The 24,591-nt window shown below is 36.0% G+C and overlaps 1 protein-coding gene across 1 annotated transcript in view; it reads left to right on the top strand.

Moving 5' to 3' along the window:
- MAP3K1 (mitogen-activated protein kinase kinase kinase 1) overlaps positions 1–24,591 on the top strand; it is a 74,654-nt gene that overhangs the window by 41,036 nt on the left and 9,027 nt on the right. The window contains exons 2-15 of the mRNA XM_077773053.1: positions 1,847–1,997; positions 4,638–4,838; positions 9,050–9,250; positions 9,659–9,775; positions 10,099–10,247; positions 13,853–13,974; positions 14,255–14,336; positions 14,452–14,635; positions 16,893–17,171; positions 20,149–20,270; positions 21,824–21,915; positions 22,181–22,370; positions 22,685–23,966; positions 24,346–24,498. Coding sequence (XP_077629179.1) covers positions 1,854–1,997; positions 4,638–4,838; positions 9,050–9,250; positions 9,659–9,775; positions 10,099–10,247; positions 13,853–13,974; positions 14,255–14,336; positions 14,452–14,635; positions 16,893–17,171; positions 20,149–20,270; positions 21,824–21,915; positions 22,181–22,370; positions 22,685–23,966; positions 24,346–24,498 — 3,318 coding nt within the window. The 5' untranslated portion in view covers positions 1,847–1,853. The remainder of the gene's footprint in view (positions 1–1,846; positions 1,998–4,637; positions 4,839–9,049; positions 9,251–9,658; positions 9,776–10,098; positions 10,248–13,852; positions 13,975–14,254; positions 14,337–14,451; positions 14,636–16,892; positions 17,172–20,148; positions 20,271–21,823; positions 21,916–22,180; positions 22,371–22,684; positions 23,967–24,345; positions 24,499–24,591) is intronic.

The raw sequence follows: 24,591 nt of genomic DNA on the forward strand, positions 1-24,591 counted from the left end.
AGATACTCATAAAACAAATATGGGGGAGGAGAGACATTTAGGACCAAAGGGAAGATAAGCTCTCTTGTCTGGTTGTGCAGGAGCTTCTGATGTAAAAATGCACTACAGTTCTGCAATGTGACTTATTTTTTGAGAACTAGCCTGGGAACCTAGCCACGCCTTGCAACGTTGTTACTGGAGGGGAAAGTGTTTGCTTTTCAAACTGGAGAGTTGTAAGTGAATTTTTGGTATGCAGTCAGTCCATAAATTCGGTTGCCTGTAAATCTGAGCTTCCCTGGGTAAGTAGTAACTGAACAGGATGAAATTTTGTGAAAACATATCTCTACCCCTGCCTTTTCCTTCCCTTTGACCTCCCCATCCCCTACTCTCTCATTCTACTCTCCTTTTCTTTCTTGTTCCTTCCCTTTCTTCCCTCTCTTCCTTTCCTTCTCCTGCCTCTCTCTCTCTTCTTTTATACACCGCAAAAGTTATATATTTTATACTATAATCAGAGCAGGAAAAACAGCCAGGCACTTCTAAGTAAATAAAATAACTTTCCTTCCTTCCTTCCTTCCTTCCCTCTTCTTCTTCTCATGTAGCCTCTTTCTTTTTGACAATTTTTTTATTACCTGTGTGATGGAAATATTCTACTACATGTTCTTAATGCCCATTTGCAAGTTTCCAAATGTTTTGTACTCTTTGCATTCCTAAAACTCTCTAGACCAATCTCCGAGGCACAGGGGTGTTTATTGTTGATTTCCACTCCCCTCTAGAATTGATGCTTTAGGAAAACCAGTTAACCATTTACTTTCTAGTGCATATTTAGTTTTAAATTTTTGCTGGTTCTCTGAAGATACTGCTGCTGTGTGGTTGTGATTATCTGGAAAATTCCTAGAGGAGTTTGCATTTCACTTTTTAGTAAGTTTGCAGTTACCATCTCTGGTATTTCCTTGAGTATTTCCTTTTCCTATCTGTGTAGAAAAATCAGTTCTGTAGTTTTATAGAATTTCCAGAATTGTTACTGAGCTTGGTATTTTTTACTTGTTACTTCTCTCAGAGTGCAAATGCTATAATTGTTTACTTTTGAATCAGGTTTTAAAATCCATCTATCTATTTGTATATTGTATTTGTTGTATATATCCGCATTTAGATATAAGTGTGTTTAAAATTAGTGGATGATTTACCTATTAAAGGCTAAATAATTTTAGGAACCTTTTAGAATTAATTTTCAAAAAGTACTAGCTTGCAGATTATTTTTTTCTGATAAGTCCGCAGTATATATTACAGAGGAAAGGTCAAATGTTTGTACCAACGTTTACTTTTAACATATGGAGTATCCCCAGTACTTTGATGTGGAAATATTGTTATGAGAATACAAACGTAGTCATTCAGGGTTTGAACAAATATTGTGGGATCATAGAAGATGTGGTTAGGTTTCACTTAGCTCATTAAATATTGATTTAGCTTTTTCAGAAAATGAGCATATACACCAGATTCTATCTATATTGACTTAAATTATTGGAAATCCTGGAAATCCTTAAGTTATTAGAAATCCTACAGTAGCAAAATACTCTTATCAGTAATTATCTATTAAATACTTGAGTATGTGAGAGTAGTATAGTTGGAAACAGTACAGTCTTCATGGTGCTTATTAATGCAGTTTAATTACCATACTACATTACCATACTACATTGAAAAATAGAGTATATATGATTCACAGTGATACTTTCATACTTGGCTTAAATCATTTAAGGTTTTTAGCAGTTATCTTTTCAGTTACATGTCCACTGAAAATATAAAATACTATTTATTCTTGGAAATTATTTTCTGTATACTAATCTCATTCTTGTTTCTCCCTCCGTTTTAGTCGTGAGATGGAGAATAAAGAAACTCTCAAGGGGTTGCATAAGATGGACGATCGCCCAGAAGAACGAATGATCAGGGAGAAACTGAAGGCAACCTGTATGCCAGCGTGGAAGCACGAGTGGCTGGAGAGAAGAAACAGGAGGGGCCCTGTGGTAAGTGGCTGTGGGTTACCTGCTATAAGGAAGAAAGCATAGGAGGAGATGGGAAATTAAGCATAAATAGATCTTCTCATAAACTTTTTTTTTTCTTCTTGATTTTAAATGCAGTCATTTGATTTGCTTGATACTCTAGCCCCCTGGTACAAAACAACTAAATCTATGGTCAGTTACGCACCTTAAACTGTTCTAGAAACTGAACTGATTGGATTGGGGAAGTAATGCTTAAAGCAACACTGCCCCCTACTGTCAGTATCTAAAATCTTTAAGATTTATATTGTACTTTAAGAAAGAAAAGCAATGTTTCTGGGGGTTTTTTTGATGTTCTAAGATAGGATCCAAAGATCTGAGTTTCAGAAATCATCCAGGAAAGCAAAAAAGTTGAATAGACTCATGGGGTTTGAGGTAAATTTAAAAGATCCCCAGGGTTTGGGGAAAGAAACCTACATTACTAGGATTAAGAGAGAAAGTCATACTCCATCCTCTGCCATGGTTATTCTCTTTTAAGATATACGAATACTATGAAATGTGCTTCTCATTCTTATAAAGGAGGCAGACCTCATTGTTAAGTGACCCAGTATCAGCCTGTATCAGCAAGTTTTTTGTCTTTTATAAACAAAGATAACAAGTTAAGATTTATTAGGTTTAGGGGAGACAAAGGGATGGTGGGTATAATCATAAAAGTTATTGGGCAGACTACTCATTTGACATTTGAAATCCTTCACCTATACCCTTTCCAAATGACCATTTAGTCCTACATCCGTCCCACTTGCCTATTTAAGTTTAAATTGAAGTTAAATTAAGTGTAAATAAAGTAAAAATTTAGTTCCTCAGCCACATTAGCTGTAATTCAAATGCTTGATAGCCACATAGACATCCCTCATCATTGAGCTGCATTGTCCTCCACGGTCTACCTGCTGGTGCTAACCCGTGGAGCCAGTATAGGATATATTTAATTATTCCTTTATACGGCAGCTTTTTAAGCTGTGTTACCCATGAGTTCTTTCCTTTCCAGCTGAGCTTCCACATTTCTTTCATTTGTTTTTCATAGGAAGTAGTATGAGGAGAAGCCCTCACTGGTTTAGTATATCATGTCAGAAAATGAAGATGAAGAAATCAGGAATTTATCTTAGAAAAGAGAAAATTCGGTTGAAATATCTTATAGAAGGGAGTAAATTTCTACCCAGTTACTACAGAGAACTTTTAAGTAGTTAAAGCCATCTGAAATTTGAACGTGCTGCTTTCTGGAGCTCCTTGTGCTGGTGGAGAGTCTGAATCTTTTGAGAATACCATAAAGCAGAAATTACAACTTTTTAAAATGAAGTCAATAAAGCCAGTCCTTTATTACGTATAAACTAAGGACATTCAGTTTTCTAAGACCAAATTTTGGTTTTTCTCACTTTCTCCTTTCTGGCAAATCCTTAAGTACGTTATCTGTATACAGGACAGAGCTAAAGAGGGAAGAGATGCGTGGAATAAGACATGTGACACGTATTCCTTAGCTCATTTATACTGCCCTGTATCTTACATTTTACAGATATATATTACCCCTAAGACGTTTATAGTCTACTTGGGAAATCAGATTTTATTATGTCTTATATGAATTATATCAGATCCTTCTTGAAACATAAGTCAGGTATAAATATCTCCATTTGTAAAAATTCAACTTAAAAATAAAGGCATAAAATATCACAGAACAGTTTGAGTATAAGCCAAATGTGTAGAGTGGGCAGACAGAAATGATGACTTAGAAGGAAAATGTCAGGCTGATAGACTTTAAGGGCAGTTTTGTAAAAGGTAGGATTTTTAACCGAGCCTTAAAAGGATGGGTGTTTTCACCAGGTGAAGGTATGCTACCTGGCATGCTGCAGGCTAGAGACATGGATTAGAAGGGAGAGTGGGAGTGAGAGCGCAGGACGAGGCCAGGTTAGGCACGTGTGGGAGGCAGAGTAGCTGGCTAGCAGAACAGTAGAAGAGTAGTGGGAGGAAGGCAGGGATCGTTGGCTAAGGCTACAGTGTTTGGCCTTTGGTCATAGCTAGATTAGGTCTGTTGAGAAACAGCAGGTTTTATAGCCTGCATTTCTGCTTGAGAGAGTGATCTTTTAAATGTCTAGCTTCTTTTGGTGACTCTGAAATACATGTCTAAACTATTGTAGTATAACATTACCAAAAAAAGGCAAAATGGTTTTCTATCGATTGGACATTTGGGCACTTAAATTATGCCCATTACTGTTTTCAAGATCCTGCATTTTCTCAGTAGAAACAAAAAGACATCTATTTCAATCTAGTTGAATAAGTTAACTGTAGAAGGTATAAGTGCTTATTTTTCACATTTGTTTACTAACCTGTGATTGTTGATTTTGAAAATTCAGCGATTTAGGGCACATAATAACAGATAATGCTAAATTCTAAAATTACGTATAACATTTTAACTAGTGATAAAGCCTAAATTAATGAAATCTATGGGTAAAAATAGTCTTACATATATTGTTTGAAGTAAGATTAAATAAAAGTTGATATGTTGTCTGTTTTATTCGTATAATGTGTAATAAAAACTTGAGTTCATGTCTTTGTTGTGTTCAGATTTACTTATTTTTTATATTTTCAAGTAATGAGAATATTGGACTTTTCATTTAGGTGGTAAAACCAATCCCTATTAAAGGAGATGGCTCTGAAAGTCACAGCTTGGCAGCTGAGTCTCCAGGAGAAGGCCAGGCGAGCACCGCTTCCCCAGCTCCCAAGGGCCGCCGTAGTCCTTCTCCTGGCAGCTCCCCGGCGGGTCGCACAGTGAAATCTGAATCTCCAGGAGTGAGGAGAAAAAGAGTGTCCCCCGTGCCTGTAAGTTAATGTTTCAACAAACATGTTAAGTTTCTACAATTTTTAGATTCATCTATAACACAGAAAAGATTGGCTAGACACCTGTTAGAGCAGCATTTCTCGAAGCATGGTCCACAGACCTTCGGTTGGGGGAAGAGGGCAGGTCCTGGGACCTGTTCTGTGGATCCATTAGCTCAAAACGAATTTGGTAATAAAACAGAGATGTTATTTGCCCCTTTCGTTGCATTAACATTTAAGTTGGTGGGTAAAGCTGCTGGTGCACTCATCTGAATTAAAACTGTGACAATAGAAATTGTATTCTTCATTTGGGTATTTGGCAGACATTTTCCTTAAGACGAGTTAAGTGAAGCAAGGAACATGAAGGAAGGCAACAGAAATGTTTTTCACCACTGGTAAAATTTGAGATTTCAAGCAAAAATTAGAATTTTGGAAAACTATCTACCACTGTAAGCTTGACAGTTTCTCAGTCCTTAAGAGAATTTTTAATGAGATCAGTGATTTTATCAACTATAACTTTTTTTTCTATATATATCACACAGTGAAATGTGTGAACATTTGGGAGGTCTGCATAACTTAGTGAACACTATTTTCCCAATGACCAGTGCATGATGAAACAAAATCATCCTTAGATAAATGATCCATTCAAATTGTGTGAGGTATACCATTTGGATTTTAATATATAAAAGTAGGAAGTTTGTTGGTCTGGTTTCAGAGTCCATATCATAGTCCCCTTTAAGAAACCACTTCTTTGGAGTAGTATCAAAGAAGAGTGTTCATAATTACTGAAAAAGTCTTTTATCATACCTTTCCCAGCTACATATATTTGTAAAGCCACATTTTCTTCATGTACTTTAACCAAAACATAGTATCACAGTAGACCGAATGTAGAAGCATCAATGAGAATCCAGCTATCTCCTATTTTAAATCAGACATCAAAGAGATTTGCAAAATGGTAGGTGCTAACTTCCAGAGAGAGGATGAAAGAATGACACTTCTAGTGGCAAAATCCAAGTTAAAACTTACTTTCCAAACATGAAGAACAAATGAGTGAATGGTAGAATGATTAAGGTCATGCCTACCAAGGGGAGATTTGGTTTTCCTCAGATCAGCATATAAGTCCTTCGAGAAGTAAATTTTAAGTAAATCTTTTCACATTAAAGCCCAAGATACCTACCAATATTTATTGGCTTTATGTTGACACACCTTTAAATGAGCTATTTAAAAAAACAAAACTTAGAGCAATCATGAATCTGCAAATTAGGTGGAGCGACTTCTGTCTGTTCCTCATGGCCTCTCTGGAAGTTAGAATATCCAAGATGCTTCCGTACTCCCATGCCTGGTGTTTCAGCTGGGATGCTGGAACAGTTGAGGGCTGATGGCTACCTCACAGCATGGAAGTTGGATTGCAACGCCAAGTGTTGCAAGGTAAGAGAGCATGAAACATATTCTCTCTCACTGTCCTCAGAGGGAATCCACTTTGCTGACACCTGCTCTTGGACTTCTAACCTCTGAAACTGTGAGACAAATTTCTGTTAAGCCAAGAAAAAAAAAGTGTGTTAGGAGGGCAAGTCCACTACGGAAGTTCTTATAAAGCTGCCTTATTTCCTAATGCCTTATTGCCCAAAGATAGTTACATGCTAGTTGCAAATCCAGAATCAGTGTGGTGGGAGACTCCACAAGGGTGTAAATACTGGGCAGTGTGGTTCATAGGGGCTATCAAAGTAAAAGTCTAAGGGTGCCGGGGTGGCTCAGTCAGTTAAGCGTCTGACTTCGGCTGAGGTCATGATCTTGCGGTTTGTGAGTTCGAGCCCCATGTCGGGCTCTGTGCTGACAGCTCAGAGCCTGGAACCTGCTTCAGATTCTGTGTCTCCTTCTCTTTCTGCCCCACCCCGCCCCCCTTGCTCACACTGTCTCTCTGTCTCTCAAAAATAAACAAAAAAAAAAGTAAAAGTCTACCATAAGTAACATACAAATTGCACTCCCCTGCCCTCTCCCACTTTAGGATAGATGTCAGTCAGAGTCACCTCTCATTTAACAGCAACTTAGCATTTCATTATCTGGAAAAGTCATAGTTTACTTAATGAACTTCATACTAATGGACACTTATATTCCTTCTTAACTTTTCACTACCAAAAAAAAGTACACAGACATACTTTTTAGGCATACATCATTTTGCACATCTGTGAGCAAATCCATAGCCTGAATACTTCGGTCATATAGCATGTACGTGTGTACTTGTTTTCTTTTGCTTTTTAGTAACTGGCAAAAAATAATGGCTATATTGAGATATAATTCCTATGTAGTACAGTTCACCTGTTTAAGTTGTGTAGTTTATTGGGTCTATTGGTTTTTTGTCTACTCAGAGTTTTAGCCATCACTGCAGTCAACTTTAAAACATTTTCATCACCCCAGAAACTCCAGACCAATGAGTAGTCTCTCCTCAGTCCTAGGCAACCATTAATCTACTTTCTGACTCCATATATAATTTGTGTGTTCTGGTCATTACATATACAGTGAATGGAGTCGTGCAATGTATGTGGTCTTTTGTGACTGGCTTCTTTCACCTGGCATCATGTTTTCAAGGTTCATTCATGGTATAAGTTGTATCCATACTCTATTTTAGTTTTGATTTCTTGTTTTTTTTCCCTCCACAAACTGTGTTTATTTACTAATGTGTGCCTTGGGGCACCTGGGTGGCTCAGTCGGTTAGCATCTAACTACGGCTCAGGCCATGATCCCACTGTTTGTGAGTTCAGGCCCCACATCAGTCTCTCTGCTGTCTGCAGCGCAGACCTGCTCCATCCAGATCCTCTATCCCCTGCTCGCTCTTCCCCTTCCCTGCTTGCACTCTGTCTCTTTCTCAAAAACAAACAAACATTAAAAATCGGTTTTTACCAATGTGTGCATTGATTTTTGCCACGTGCATTAATATTTTAACACAAAAATATTAGCTGTGCCTTTTATCATTCTTATTCCTTTTTGTTGTTGTTTAACATTCAAAACTAATTTCTGATCCACCCACTTCTCTTTAATTATGTTTGGAAGTATTTCCATTTTTTTTAAAAGTTTATTTCTTTATTTTGAGAGAGATAGCAAGAGAGAGCTGGGGAGGGGCAGAGAGAGAGGGAGAGAGAATCCCAAGCAGACTCCACACTGTCAGTGCAGATACAGGGCTCAAATTCATGAACTGCAAGATCACAACCTGAGCTGAAATCAAGAGTCAGACGCTTAACCGACTGAGCCATCAGGTGCCCGAGAAGTACTACATTTTTTTTCAAGTTCTAGAATAACATTCTTTTGTGTGGATATACACATTTGGTTTATCCATTCATCAGTTGGTGGACATCTGGGTTGTTTCCACTCTTTGGTTATTATGAATAATGCTATTGTGAACATGTGTGTATGAATCTTTGTGTGGACCTAACTTTTTACTTCTCTTGGGTTTATACCTGGAAGTGAAATTGCTGGTTCATGTTTTCCAAAGCAGCTGTACCATTTTATTTTCCCACCATCACTGTATGAGAGTTCTAACGCTTCATGTTCCCACCAACATTTATTATCTTTAACAATTAAGTTAGGCATCAAAAAGAATTAGAATTCCCACTGGCCATCGATGGAAAGACCCAAGTTTTCGGGGAATCAGTAGAGTAGAATGAGAGTGATATTTGTCACCTTGACCATAGGTGAAGTTTTGTCAGTCTTTGGTGAGATGTCTTAATCTGAAAAAAGTCACTCACCATTAGTTCTCTACAGACTGCACCATGGGAGGAACTGCTTGGTAGTATTTATAAATTATCAGTTGCAAAAGAGCATTTGGTAACACCTTAAGTGGAAGGTGGGAAGTTGGATATTTAATTTTTATCACTAGAAGCAAGTCACTTTGCTTGCTTATGACTTAATTTTAATGCTTCCCATCTTGGTTTACATAATATTTTTCAAAGAACTCATGTATTTACAATTTGTAAAACTATCACATGGTTGTCTCACTCAGCCAGATATTTATCATTATTTATAGGGATGACTGAGATTTTAGTTTTCTTGTGATGCGTATGTCAGATAAAAGCACTAGCAATATGCATTTTTGTCCCACTGTATTGGGGGCATTTTTTCAGAATATAAAATGCCACGTAGCCATCTGGTATGACCTTTAAGGCAAGTGTTTCTTATCAAGAAGTAAGCAATTTACCTAATACAAAAACAATGTTGTGAAGTTTCAGAGCGGGAGAATCACACCACCTCGAAGAGCCCCTTCCCCTGATGGCTTCTCACCGTATAGCCCTGAGGAGACAAACCGCCGTGTAAACAAAGTCATGCGGGCCAGGCTGTACTTACTGCAACAAATAGGACCCAACTCTTTCCTGATTGGAGGAGACAGTCCAGACAATAAATACCGGGTGTTTATTGGGCCTCAGGTAGGATCATTCACCATTCTACAGTTTATTAGTATCTGGTATTAACTCAAATATATGTACTATAACATTCTTAAGTCTAGATCACTTATTTCCCTTTAGTAAACTAAAGTGAGTTTAAAAATTATTTTGGAATGATAAACATTTTTATTCAGTGTATTTGTGAAGGTTTCTACGGTGACTTAATATACATGAGAATACAAATTTGATCTGTTTAAGTTTACCAAAAATAAGAGATTAGTTCATAGATAATAGACTTTTCTTGTATATCCTTATATATCTTATTATATAAGAAGATAGAAGCGAATTAATAGAAACTTTGTTAAACTTGGAAATATTTAAAAAGTTATCTTGTGAATTCTAATAAAACCAGAGATTTGTTAACCCATAGGTTCTCTTTTAACTCTCTAGAACTGCAGCTGTGGGCGTGGAACATTTTGTATTCATCTGTTATTTGTTATGCTCCGAGTGTTTCAACTAGAACCTTCAGACCCAATGTTATGGAGAAAAACTTTAAAGAATTTTGAGGTAATTTTTAATAAATGCCTTAGAGTAAAACTGTTAATAAATTTTTATGGCTCATTCCTGACACTTTCCCACAAGGAGTCATTTTTAAGTCGTAAAGATACAGAAGAATTATTTGAGCCTTATCTCTTATAATCAATGGACTAAATTAGCTTTTTATTCCAGACTAAAAAAAATGTAAACACTGACCTGCTATTGTTTTGAAGTTCTTAAATTGGCTTTGTAAAAAACTTAAAAACTAAAAGACAAGTAATTCAACCTCTATAGAATTCTTTACATGTTGTTATGGCATGAATATCATTGTTACTGTCTTTTTTCAATGTTAGGTTGAAAGTTTGTTCCAGAAATATCACAGTAGGCGTAGCTCAAGGATCAAAGCTCCATCTCGTAATACCATCCAGAAGTTTGTTTCACGCATGTCAAATTCTCATACATTGTCATCATCTAGTACTTCTACATCTAGTTCAGAAAACAGGTTAGTACTATTTAAGGAATTAAAAGCCTTAATCCAGTGTAACTTTTTAACTTTAGAGGTAATTTTATAAACCTACTTGTTAAGTTGCTCTAAAATAATTGACCTACTGAATCTTGGCTTTGACATTAAAATCAAGGGTAAACAATGTAGAAGGTCATCTGAGCATGTGTGTATATCCACACATATACACATATAAATATTTAGACTTTTCATCCTGAAAAACCACACTGTTGAAAAATGTCACCTTAAATATTAGAATATAGTAAAGAGTTATTTCACAAAAAAATCAAGTGCAAGTATAAAATATAAGTGGCTGCTGTTTATTAATCATTACTTTGTGGCAAGCATATATGTTGTCTTATTCTGTTCATATGCCAACCTCATTGGGTAGGTTTTATTACTCTTTTGCAGATAATGAAGGTGAGACACTGTGTAAAAGATAGGTCTATAATTTTACTAACAAATTATATACAAGTGGTTTTCCAAAATCACTTTGAAATGCAGGATCTCTAAATTGTATGACATCGCTACTTTTTTCATAGATCTTTTCAGGGAATCCTCATTACAGGCTGTTTAACTTGTGGGAACCCAAGGATACTCTTGTAAACAAATAGATTAATCAACTAAATAATACATACGGTAGCCATTAATGACAATTATTATTTAATATCTACAGCGCGTCTCAAACTTTTCCATTGCCTAGCTGGTAAGAATGAACACATAATACTGAAGGATATAGCCTAAAATGACCAGTGTGAAAATTTTTTCAAGTCTCTAGTATTATCATAAAACTTCTTGTCAGTTGTCTGTCTTTTCCAACTTCCTTATTGAGATTAATGTAAAAATGTGATTTTAAAGTATTCCAGAAAGGAGTGCTGCTTCTCTTAAAAGGGCACCTCCTGTGTGCTCCTGAGGCACCTGTCTGAGAAGCATGGGTCTAAACGATTAGGTCCCATCTTCATCCCATGAAATTTTTACATATTGTAACTACTTCAAAATTCACGAATAACAGACAGTTATCAGGTCAGGAGATTTGTGAAAGATGGAGAGACCCATTTTTTTAACCTATAGGTTAAAAAGCAGATGTTAGAATTTTCTTATTTTTGGTTAAAAGAGTTTGTTTTAGAATCATAGTTTTACAAGTTTTTTTGGGAATTAGAGATTTCTAGTTTATATGGTTCTGTGATAAGTGAAGGCAAAAGAGGTCATGCCGCTCAGCTGAGCAAAGGCAGAATAGAACCTCAGTATCTTGACTTCTAATTCAGGACTCTTTCTCTTACTACTTATCTCTTCTAAATAGATGGAAAGAAGGAACTTTATTTCCCAAGCTTCCTGACCCAAACTCATTTTGGAGCCTTTCTCCTTTTGATTGACATTCCTGTAGCTTTTTATTTTGGAAAAAATAAAAAAATGTTTAAAACCAAGTAGCCAAAGTTATGTTAGAAACTTTCTCTCTAATTTAAACAAAGGTACCTTCCAAATATGGGCTGGCCATAATATGGATATTAATTCATTTGGATTAACGTATCTGTGAGAAGAAACCGCAGAAGCTATAATCTAGATTTTACCGAGATTATACTGTGTTGCTATGAAGATTAATGTTTCATATAATCACAGATTTTTATATCTAAAGACTCAAATTTAAGTAAAAAGAAAATTTATCTGGAAACCTGATGGCACTGTATTAATTTTAAATTATAAAAGAAACAATAAAAAACAGAATTAGGACAAATTGAATATACTTTAAAAACTTTACTAAAAAAATTAAAGCTGCATATAGCAACCTAGGTCCCAGTACACAAATGGGCAAAAGGCATGAAGAGAATATTCACAAAAGAATGATCTCACAGTTCTTGAGGTCAAGCCCCACATCGGGCTCTGCACTGATAGTGCAGAGTCTGCTTGGGATTCGTTCTCTCTTTTCAAAGTAAATAAATAAGCATTTTAAAAATCTGCTTCACTGTATGTCAAGTGTTATAGACTTTCTGGACAACAATGTGCTTTTTTAAATGGTTATATTTATTGATCCAGTAAATGTACAGCTTAAATATCAAGCAAGGGAGTGGTTAAAGTATACCCATCTTAGGAATAGTTCATGTAAGTCATTAAAATTACACATCTGAAGAATACTGACTGGCATGAAAAAAAATCCAAGTATTAATGCTGTATGTCATGCATGAACCCAATTTTTATATATAAAGGGTATTATGGGTGCATACATACTACAATGAGGACAAATTTTAATGGTTATCAAGACGTGGCCTTATTATGGGTGACTTTTTTATACTTTAAATAATTTGGGCTTTAAGGTTCAGTAGGTCTCTGTCACAATTACTCACCTCTGCCCTTCTAGCTGAAACAGCCATAGAGGATATGTGAATGAATGGATATAGCTGTGTTCTAATAAAACTTTAATTACTAAAGCTGGTAACAGGCTAATTTGATCCCCTAGAAGTATGCTAATACCTGCTCTCTACTCACATGACTTGACTTCTGAAAAAACTGCTAAAGAAAAGAAAATCTGAAATGTAAAAGTGGGCACAAAGATGTTTCTACTTGTTTCTTAAAATGTGAAAATACGGAAACAACTCATTCCCAACAATAAGTAAATGCTTACATAATTAGAATCTGTCTAGTCAGTGGAAAATGATGCCACCATTTACTATGCTTATGAAGAGTTTAATAACAAGTAGAATTTTTATAAAATTTTTAAGAATATGAAATTGTACATGTATATAAATAAATGATCTAAATAATGTTTACAAAATATATTCTTAAAAAAGATGAGCAGAAAAATTCCAGAATGGAATTTTTAAATCAGAAAAGCATTTAAATAGTAAGTTATACTAGCAGTTGGACTGAATTGTGGGTTTTTTCTCCTAAGTCTTTTGAGTAAGCTAATTTTGGTGTAATTTGAAAAGTTACTTGACCTGGGATCATCTTAGCCATTAATATTTTTATTATAGATTGTTGTATAAATCATTTCTCCAATGTTTCTATTAATTTTTGTCATTGCTACATACATACTTTGACAGCATTTCCCCACTCCATGTAATTCCATAATTATAAAAAAAGATAAAGAAAAGGGGTAGATAATCAGGAGGGAGAGAGACTAGTAAGTATGCCTCTAGCAAAGTATCATGACTTTACTAGACCTGTTTGTTTAGCTTTTAGGAACGTTTTTTTAGAAACTTATTTTGCTACCTCTCATTCAGAACAGTTTTTCAGGAATTTTTGCTTAAGGTAATAGAAGTATAACATTTAGTCAAACCTTGTAGCAGTTTGTTCAAAAGGTACACAAGCAGAATTTGGGGGCTACGTGGGTCTCTAAGATTATAGTTCATATACTGAATTCTGTTCATAGCAAGGAAAGGTTAACTCATACCCACAGTCTGTCACTACTTAGTGGTGTGAATCTTAAAGTTATTCTGTACTAGTGAATAGGAGAAATAAATATTTCTCAAATAGTTCTATATAAGATGTTCCTAACAAGAATTTCTATTTCATTTTTTCATATTGTAAAGAATCCAGAATTGTTTTTAGCTATGCCATTAATTCCGTACTCTTCTTTTGTGTTTAATGCTTTCATTTCTCCTTCCTTACAGTATCAAAGATGAGGAGGAACAGATGTGTCCTATTTGCTTGTTGGGCATGCTTGACGAAGAGAGTCTTACTGTGTGTGAGGACGGCTGCAGGAACAAGCTGCATCACCACTGCATGTCAATCTGTATGTGGCTCTTCCCTCCCCATGCTCACTCAGCATACTGGCTCTATGAGCCAACTATATCATTTAGGATTTTAACATGACTTTTGGGGAGACTAGGGAGATAATTTAGGTACATAATTTAACCTACTGTGTTTGCCTACTTCTAGGTAAATAGATCTGGTTGTTTTTTGAGGTTTTTTCAATATAAACCTCTACTAGCCATTAGTAATGGTTATTATATATAACTACTTAATGTTGAGCATTTATATTTTTGTAAAGTTTTTTCCCTTTAACTTTTCAGGGGCAGAAGAATGTAGAAGAAATAGAGAACCTTTAATATGTCCCCTTTGTAGGTCTAAGTGGAGATCTCACGATTTCTACAGGTAACAATTTTGAATTAATGGTTTAGATATGTCTCATAAAAAGTAAAAGTGTTCCCCAAATGTTATTTAAATCTGTTAATTATTTTTAACAAGATTTTGTTAATTTTTCATTTAGCCACGAGTTGTCAAGCCCTGTGGATTCCCCTTCTTCCCTGCGAGCTGCACAGCAGCAAACCATACAGCAGCAGCCTTTGGCTGGATCACAGCGAAGGAGTCAGGAGAGCAATTTTAACCTTACTCATTACGGAACTCAGCAGATTCCTCCTGCTTACAAAGATTTAGCTGAGCCATGGATTCAGGTAAGTAGTTCTTATTCTTCATTTCTCAAATAAACCTTTATAAACCAATTAACGTAGTTGTGTCCCAATTGTTTATAGTTTAAGAAAATACATTTGCTTTGCCTCCATCATGAACTCTTGACTGAAATTTCTACCTTTGGTGTTAATACTTTGCTGCTTACTATAGAGCTTAAATTTTGAAAATTTTTGGAGTCTCAGCTGCCCATCTCTAGGACCATCAGACATTAAGGATTATCCAAGGATAGACACTAGACCCCTTTAGTGCTAACTTGTTCAAATATTTAATCCCATTTCTACTAAGAATTGATCATTTTTTTATTTACTGCCATTTAAACTCAATTTCTCCTTTCTGTATCCTCATGGCATATATATAGAATAGCTGCTTAATAATTGCCAAGTGGATAAAAAAGAAAAAAATGTATGTTTGCCTTACATTAGTCATTTTTATTTGTAAGGACAGTTTCTGTTCCTTTATTTTCTCTTTGGATGAAATATTTTTTTCTTTCTCAGTCAGAATTTCTGCTGGTTGGTTGGTTGGTTGGGTTCTAGTGATTTTGTTATTTTAGTCCATGATGTTTAAAAATGTAGAATCCCAGGGGTGCCTCGGTGGCTCAGTCGGTTAAGCATCCAGCTCTTGATTTTGGCACAGGTCATCTCACAGTTCATGGAGTCCAGCCCCATGTTGGGTTCCACACTAAGGATGGAACCTGCTTAAGATTGTCTTTCCCTCTGACCCTCTCCCTGCCCCTTGCTCACTCTCTCTCTAAAATATGAATGAATGAATGAATGAATGAATGAAGAATCCCAAAGAATGTCTCCAGTAGATAATAGTGAAGTAAAATATTTTCAGTAATCTGTTAAATTCTGTTTCATACTATTAAATTTGTCAACAGACACTCATTCACTTTGTATGTCATTAGGATTTGTTTCCTTTTTCTTTTTATGACCGTTACAGTCCTGCAGCTTTTGAAACACTTCTTAGCATGTAAACAACCTATCATGAATCTAATAAAATTTCCAAACTTAATAAACAAAGCTTATTTATCTGGTTCATTAATGATATTTAACATGGGCCTTCACCTGTAAATCCTCGAGAGAACTCTAAAGTTGATACTGAGCTATTGGATGCCATTCTTTCAAGGCAGTTATATCTAGTGTATTTTGCTTAAGACGTAGGTTGGACTGTGTTATCTATCCCTATTTTTTTACTAAGAATATGATATAAGACAGAATTAAGACTTAGATCATGGTATGCTTTTTAACAGTGAGTGTCAGGCATATAATAAGTTATTATTATATAATAAGTTACTATAAGTAACTAAGTTAACTTACTCCCCTTTATTGTCAAATTAGAACATATATAAATAAGTCATCATTTGTTTTCCCCAAAATTATATTTATTCATCTCTAAAATTTGGAAATTTTTCATATGATAAATTACCTTCATGTGATAAATTCGGTATTAAGTTTACTTTTAGCTAATTGGCCCATAATGTCAAGACTATGTACCCTTTCCTTTATTTAGAGACTCCAGCTTTGAGGCATGGTAATGATGACTGTAATAATATGCTCTTTTTTTTTTTTTTTTTTTTTTTTTTTTTTTTTTTTTTGAGAGCACAAGAGTGCAAGCAAGGAAGGGGCAGAGGAAAAAGGAGATAAAATCCTAAGCAGGCTCCACACCCATTGTGGAGCCCAACATGAGGCTCTGTCTCACCACTGTAAGATTATGACCTGAGCCAAAATCAAGAGTCAGATGCTTAACTGACTGAGCCACCCAGGTGCCCCAACATGCACTTTAATTATAGGCCTATCATTATCCTTTGCTAATTTGAACACAAGAGTTTTTTTTCTTTTGGCTTTAGATTTTTCCACTCCATTCATTATAATTCCATCTAATTTTGATGAGGGTTTTTTTTTTCTTTAACCTTTTTCTACAAGACAAAAATCTTCACAGATTTTTTCCTGTGGTAAGCATAAGACTACAGAAACATATAAATATCCATCTAATTACTTAATGGAGTTCACTCTTAATTTTATTTGAGCTAATAAATGTTAAGGACTGTTGATAATTACCAGCTAAACTTGAGTATAAAATTCCTCCTTAGGATTTTTAAGTGACTGGACATATTTGAACCTGTGTAGATTGGTAAAGATTTAAGAAAAGACCACAATTTTTCAGAACTCCTGCTTATTACCAAATACTTTAGGTTCATTGGTTTTTCTTCCCATTAAATTCATTGTATTTGTTTGATTATAGGTATTTGGAATGGAACTCGTTGGCTGCTTATTTTCTAGAAACTGGAATGTAAGAGAGATGGCTCTCAGGCGTCTTTCCCATGATGTTAGTGGGGCTCTGCTATTGGCAAATGGGGAGAGCACTGGAAATTCTGGAAGCAACGGTAGAAGCAGCCCAAGTGCTGGAGCCACCAGTGGGTCTTCCCAGACCAGTATCTCAGGAGATGTGGTAGAGGCATGCTGCAACGTTTTATCAATGGTCTGTGCTGACCCTGTCTACAAAGTGTACGTTGCTGCTTTAGTAAGTAGCTTTATTATATAACCAAAGCATTATGGGTGTGGGTTTAAGCTTGTAGATATCATCCTTAAAATCCAGTAAAACTACTTTACCTGATTTAATTTTGGAAAATTCAGATTTTATTCCATAGTCCCAGGAAATTGCAATTTTCCATTTAGTCTCTTCATTTGGATTTTACTTGTTTTAATCTATTCAAGTTTTCTTATATACTGTTACTTTTCTCCCCTAAAATAGCAGTGTTTCACTGTTCATATATTTACATTAACCTTACATCTTACACATGATCAGCTTTAAAATGTTTTTAATGGATAGCAAGTGATCAAAGTTAGTTTGACTTTTTTGAGAATTTGCCATTAGTTAGACATTAAGGAGAACTGATTGTTAATCAACATCATGTATGTAAATTCAGGATCCTTTTCACAGAGGAAGGTTCTAGGACATAGATGATTGAGTTGTTTTTTCTAGTTTAACCTGTTAGAAGTTGTCTTTCATGAGTGAGATAGAATAGGGTGTTTCATTTATAATTTTGGAGGCTAATTTGACTTTTTTCATTCTGAGTATACATATCTTTAGGACAGGGTTTCTCAACCTCAGCACTATTGACATTGAGCCAGATAATTATTTGTTGAGGGAAAGGGTGCTGTCTTGTCCACTGCAGGAGGTGTAGCAGCATCCCTGACCTCTCCCCCACTGGATACCTCTCTTCCTCCTCCTCCCTATCATGACAACCAGGAATGTTTCCAGGCATTGCTGTGTCCCCTGAGGGTCAGAATCGCCCCAGCTGACAACCACCATAATTCTTACCTAGCCAGTTTTCAGAACTCATTAATCCCTCAGCTTCCACTTTCTTTTTATAATCCATCCTGTAACAGCTATGCCTATGAATCTTCTTTTTGAGAGGTAATATAGAATTTGAAGTCAAAACTGAGTGACTTTATAATTTATCATCCTAACCGGGACACTTGAATAATCTGGTAGTTTAGATAGGACTGGCATAGGTAATCTGGACATAAGGTCAAGATTATAGACACCTTTATTCAAATTCCAGTTCTTCCATTGGTTAGCATTGTGCTGAGGACTCTTAAATTTCATGTTTGTAATCTATAAGGAAAATATTATCTCTTGGGTTTGAAATGAGATTGTGTAAAACCTCTATCCATAATGTCTGGAACATTGAACATTGACTGTACAGTAGCCATCAGTATTCTTTAAAGACCACTTTGATTATTCCCCAGCTTAGAAACCTTTAGAGGTTTCTCTTGCTTTAGCAGCATTTCCAAAAGCATATTCTATGGAAGTTTGGCAAGATAATGAAAACCTCCCTTTAAGACAAGAGTTCTGTATTCAGTTAAAATTGATGGACAATTAATTACACAAATTAAATGGGTTTGTTCACTGCAAGGGTTCTAAGATCCCTCAGCAAGCAAATACACATTAGGAATCTATGAGATCAAGGAGTAGGATGCATTATTTCCCAAATCTGTCTTGCCCTGGTCTGTTTTTTCAAGTGGAATATTCAGGGACCAGCATACTGTAAAGACCAATGTTCTTGGCCCAGCTTTTTATCTCTTCTTACTGTTATCTAACACAAACCTTCAGACATATTTGACTCTTCATTAGACTGTCTGTCTGGTTGTTTAAGTTCAGATGGTTTCCCATCTAGTTAGTGAGCTATAGATGGAAAGGACTCTGAGAATCATCCTATATTCTGATTCTTCTGTAACTATGTAGTGTGCCAGGTACAATGCAGGCAGAAGTGGCTCCTTCCCTTAAAGCTCCCCCTTCCCTCTCTCCTCTCCCTTGCCATACATACTTCTTTGCTGAACCTTTTGAGAGTTAATTTGTAAGGCATCATGACATGACATTTCACCTCATATACTTTAGCAGATATCTCTTAATAAATGCATTATTCTGTATGAACCACAATGCAATCAGCAGACTTAGGAAATTTAGCATTAACAATACTATTATGTACTTAGAAAGTCCACATTCCAGTATCCCTAGTTGTTCCAGCAGTGTTCTTTACAGCTAAGCTGCAGATTTTAATCAGTTTTTACCACTTTTCCCATAATGTCTTTTTTCCTGTTTAAGGATCCGGTCCAGAAACTCAAATAGCATTTAGTTACCGTGCTCCCATCAGTGACAGCTCCTCCGTCTTTCCTTGTCTTGCATAGATCTTGACACTTTGGAAGTGTGCTGACCACTTATTTTGAAGAATGTCTCTCGTTTTGGGTTTATCTGATAGCAATTTCCTCATGACTAGGTTGAGTTTATGCATTTCTGTTATAGTGCACTGTGTCAAGGGATACATGATGTTGATGTGTCTAGTATTGGTGATGCTGTCCTTCATCACTTGGTTAAGGTGAGGTCTACTGGGTTTCTTGCTATAAAGTGACAATAAATGTTTTGAGGCAGATACTTTGAGACTATGCAAATACCCTGTTTCTCTTCAGAATTTGGCCCAGTGATTTTAGCATTTGTCAGTGGATCTTGTCTACAGCAGTTATTGTGGTATTCTAATGGTGATTTTCTATTTTTCTCATTCCTTCTACATCAATAGGAATTCTTCTATAAAGAGGAGGTGTCTTTTCTGCCCCATCTATTTTTATCCAATTTTTAAGTTTATGTCAATATAGGCTGATGAGTATTTATTTTAGTCTCTAGGTTATAATGCAATCCTGTCATCATTTAAATTGTTGCTCGTATTATTCCAGTTTCAGCCATTGGAAGCTTTTCATTTTGAAATTCATACTTTAAAAATTGTAGAAATAGTTCAGAGTATTTCTTTCTACCCCATCTATTTATTCTTCAGTTTTTTATTTGTATCAGTATGGATTCATGGATTTTTTATTTATGGGTTATAATCTATTCCTGCCATTACTTATTGTGTTTATTAAATTGTCTCACATTATACTAGAGTCTCTGATGCTTTTCAAATGCAGTTAAACTGACCTTCAGGTTTCCCCTCCCACTCCCACAGAAAACGTTGAGAGCCATGCTGGTTTATACTCCTTGCCATAGTTTGGCAGAAAGAATCAAACTGCAGAGACTTCTCCGGCCAGTTGTAGACACCATCCTAGTCAAGTGTGCAGATGCCAATAGGTAAGACCCTATTGATGAATCGTTTCAAACTCTCTTATAGTAAAAGCCTAGCAAAAAGCCTCACACCTGGTGAGTATTTGATACATACTTATTAAATGAGGCTTTGAGTATTGTTTTCTATTACTAGATTCGAAATTAAAATGTAACACTTAAAGTTTTTGAGCACTAGGGAGAAGGGCAAATGGCAAGTAAAAACCAGGGTAACAAACTGGTTTTTGCATGGATAAACACATTACTGTGTTCTTTTGTTAGAAAGCAGTATTCTTAATCTCAAGTCCAGTTGGAAAGAATAGGAAGTGATACCTATATAAACTCATTTTAAAGAATGAATTACTCAGAATAGGAACCAATAAAATCATTATACCTGCTTCAAAAAAACAAACCATTCCATATTTGCTGTATAATGGAATTTTACTCTATGATAGTTAATATTTAAAACAATAACAAATTGCGATATATGTAAAAACTGACAGGGATCAAGAGTAATGCTAACTGGAGGAGTAGAGATAGTAAGGTAGAGAAGTGAGGCATAATCATAGTAAAAAATAAGCTCAAGCTGTGCTTTTATGGGACCACTGGTTTGCTTTTATTTTCCCATTCTGTCAAGTTGGAGGAAAAGATCACTTTTCACTTAGTGAGCGTAGCTGAGAACATTGTTTGGTGGTTCTCGCCTCTTCATGACCAGCCCATTTCAGGTGGTAGGAAGCATGGATTCGCCTTTGCTGTGCGTCTGCCGTTAAACCCATTTGGAGCTCTCTCAGCCCAGCCCCCGTCTTCTTCCCTCCATCGCCTTCTGTTGTTTGCAGCCAGTCTCAAAAATTAGGTGCTTAGATTTGATTTGCTTCTCATTTCATAAACTCTTTTTCCTCCATTTTTTTCTCTACCCAAGCCTATGAATTGACAGTATTAGAGGTTTTCTTTATTCAAGAGAGTACTGTAATATATGAAAAATATTAATAGGCAAATTGACAAATAATTTGCAAAATGCATAGAAAAATCACATGGTTTTTCAATATGAGAATCAGTATTTTTCTGAAAACTTCACTGCTTTTGTGGCAGTTGTGTGTTGTATGCCTTCTGGAATTCTAAAGTTAGATTGTTCACCTGGTTGCTTCACTGACGGAACATTATAAATACGGTAGAAGTTTTAAGATAATTTGGAATTCTCTCTGGCTATATAAGAGAACATAAAGGTTTTGGAGGAAGTTTTTGTTTTTAATTCAAGAGATTCTGAGTGAAAATTCAGAAATCAAAATGAGTCTTCTGCCTTTTTTACTTTAATGAAATAATCAAAATATGCTTTTTATCTGGTTTGCTATTTAAATCAGTGCTTGCTAAGAGCCACTATTAAGATTCTGTGCTTAACACAGATGAAGTAAAGTTTATGAAATTAGACCTTACATAATGAATATTATCCGTAGCAACACTGTAAATGTGATTTTAGTGGTGGAACTATTTTTTGCCACCTTTTCATATGGCATTACATAACTATTGTCCTTCTAATGTGTATTTTATCCAAGATCCAAGTCTAATGTTGCTTCTTTCATTTTTAGTCGCACAAGTCAGCTATCTATATCAACACTGCTGGAATTGTGCAAAGGCCAAGCAGGAGAGTTGGCAGTTGGCAGAGAAATACTTAAAGCTGGTAAAATCTTTTTACTTAAAATAAATGTAGCAGGTCTTACCCTAATTGTATAGTCTCTGATAAGGCAGCTGTATACAGGATTTTGAAGTAATTGTGTAAATTGATTCAGTCAGCTAACATTAGAAATAGGAATTAATCTAAACAGTACTTAAAATGAATATAACTAGAGTATTTTTCTTGGCCTTTATGCTATTTTGATCATGTTTTGTTTTAGATTTTAGTATCACTATTTTTCAGTTATGTGTTACTACTTTCCTTTCTGTAGGATCCATTGGTATTGGTGGTGTTGATTATGTCTTAAGTTGTATTCTTGGAAACCAAACTGAATCAAACAACTGGCAAGAACTTCTGGGCCGCCTTTGTCTTATGGACAGACTGCTGTTGGAATTTCCTGCTGAATTTTACCCTCATATCGCCAGTACTGATGTTTCACAAGCTGAGCCTGTTGAAGTCAGGTAATTTTTCTTCTGCAAATATGTTATTTGTTCTTCCCTCCTACCCCATCCCCAGCCTACCCCTCACGCCCTAAAAAGGACACATTTTAGATTCATGAAAGACTTAGAAATTACAGAGCATATATAGGTTACTAATACCTTAATATTTGATTGACATAAAAGCCTCAAGCCTGGCCTGTTAAAAATTTATAGATCCTTTGTACTGAAAGGACTGTTTTTAGATGTATAAGCTGTAAATTAATACCTTTTTTTATTTGTGTGTATTTTACAGTAATTTTAACTTGTCTAGTAATTGAATGTGTTTTTTCTTTCAGGTATAAAAAGCTGCTGTCCCTCTTAACCTTTGCTTTGCAGTCCATTGATAATTCCCACTCAATGGTTGGTAAACTCTCTCGAAGGATATATTTGAGTTCTGCAAGAATGGTTACTGCAGTACCCCATGTATTTTCAAAACTGTTAGAAATGCTGAATGTTTCCAGTTCCACTCATTTCACCAGGATGCGTCGTCGTCTGATGGCTATTGCAGATGAGGTGGAAATCGCTGAGGCCATCCAGCTGGGCATAGAAGACAACTTGGATGGTCAACGTGACAGCTTTTTGCAGTTATCTCTTTCTCCCAGCTCTCCAGAAACCACAGAGAACAGCTCTCTTGAGCGCACAGACCACTTAGAGAAAACTGGAAAAGGACTGTGTGCCACAAAACTGAGTGCCAATTCAGAAGACATTACTGACAGGCTGGGCAGCGTTTCAGTAGGACTTTCTAGTTCAACAACAGTGGAGCAACCAAAGCCAGTGGTTCAAACTAAAGGCAGACCCCACAGTCAATGTTTGAACTCCTCTCCTGTATCTCATCATTCCCCATTAGTGTTTCCATCCTTGTCAACTCCTTCTTCATCTTCCCCATCTGCACCAACTGGCACCGGAACAGATCTCTCTAAGCATAGACCTCAGGGTTTCATTCCCTGCAAAATACCTTCTGCATCTCCTCAAACACAGCGCAAGTTTTCTCTACAGTTCCAGAGAAACTGTTCTGAAAACAGAGACTCAGATAAACTTTCCCCCATCTTTACTCAGTCAAGACCCCTGCCGTCTAGTACTATACACAGGCCAAAGCCATCTCGACCTACCCCAGGTAATACAAGTAAACAGGGAGATGTCTCAAAGAATAGCATGACACTTGATCTGAACAGTACTTCCAAATGTGATGACAGCTTTGGTGGCAGCACCAATAACAGTAATGCTGTTATACCCAGTGACGAGACAGTATTCACCCCAGTAGAAGAGAAATGCCGATTAGACGTCAATACAGAACTCAATTCCAGCATTGAGGACCTTCTTGAAGCATCTATGCCTTCAAGTGACACAACAGTAACTTTTAAGTCAGAAGTTGCTGTCCTCTCTCCTGAAAAAGATGAAAATGATGATACCTACAAAGATGATGTGAATCATAATCAGAAGTGCAAAGAAAAGATGGAAGCTGAAGAAGAAGAAGCTTTAGCAATTGCCATGGCAATGTCAGCGTCTCAGGATGCCCTCCCCATAGTTCCTCAACTACAGGTTGAAAATGGAGAAGATATCATCATTATTCAACAGGATGTAAGTATAGTCTTAAAGAGATTAGAGTTTCCTTGGACTAAGCGAAAATAAATCTAATTCAGAAATGATGTTCTTAACACAAGTTAATCATTAGAAGCAATTTTTCACATAGAATTATACACTGTATATAATATCATGTCATTGCTTAAACATAGACACTCCTTGACTATTTCAGAGGCATTTCTGGTTGATTCTATAATGACGATCACTTCTTCTGCATTTGACATTGGTCACCAACACTGCACATTCAGAGGTCGGCTTTATAGGTGGTATGGGAAGCCAGACAAAACAAGACTAGTATCCTGCCAGGCTAATTTCACAGATCTTTCTTTCCTCTTTTAACTTAACAGTAAAAAGATTGCTTTCATTTAATATGTAGACACCCGAAACTCTACCAGGACATACCAAAGCAAAGCAACCTTACAGAGAAGACACTGAATGGCTAAAAGGTCAGCAGATAGGCCTTGGAGCATTTTCTTCTTGTTATCAGGCTCAAGATGTGGGAACTGGAACTTTAATGGCTGTTAAACAGGTAAATAAGTATCTAGTGAGCACATAAATTATTTAAATTATAAAACTGAAGCATGAGCAAATAAGTAAAGCCTAGTTCCCTTTGTGTATATGC

This window comes from Crocuta crocuta, unplaced genomic scaffold (genome assembly GCF_008692635.1).
Source record: "Crocuta crocuta isolate KB4526 unplaced genomic scaffold, BGI_CrCroc_1.0 scaffold107, whole genome shotgun sequence".
Taxonomy (NCBI): domain Eukaryota; kingdom Metazoa; phylum Chordata; class Mammalia; order Carnivora; family Hyaenidae; genus Crocuta; species Crocuta crocuta.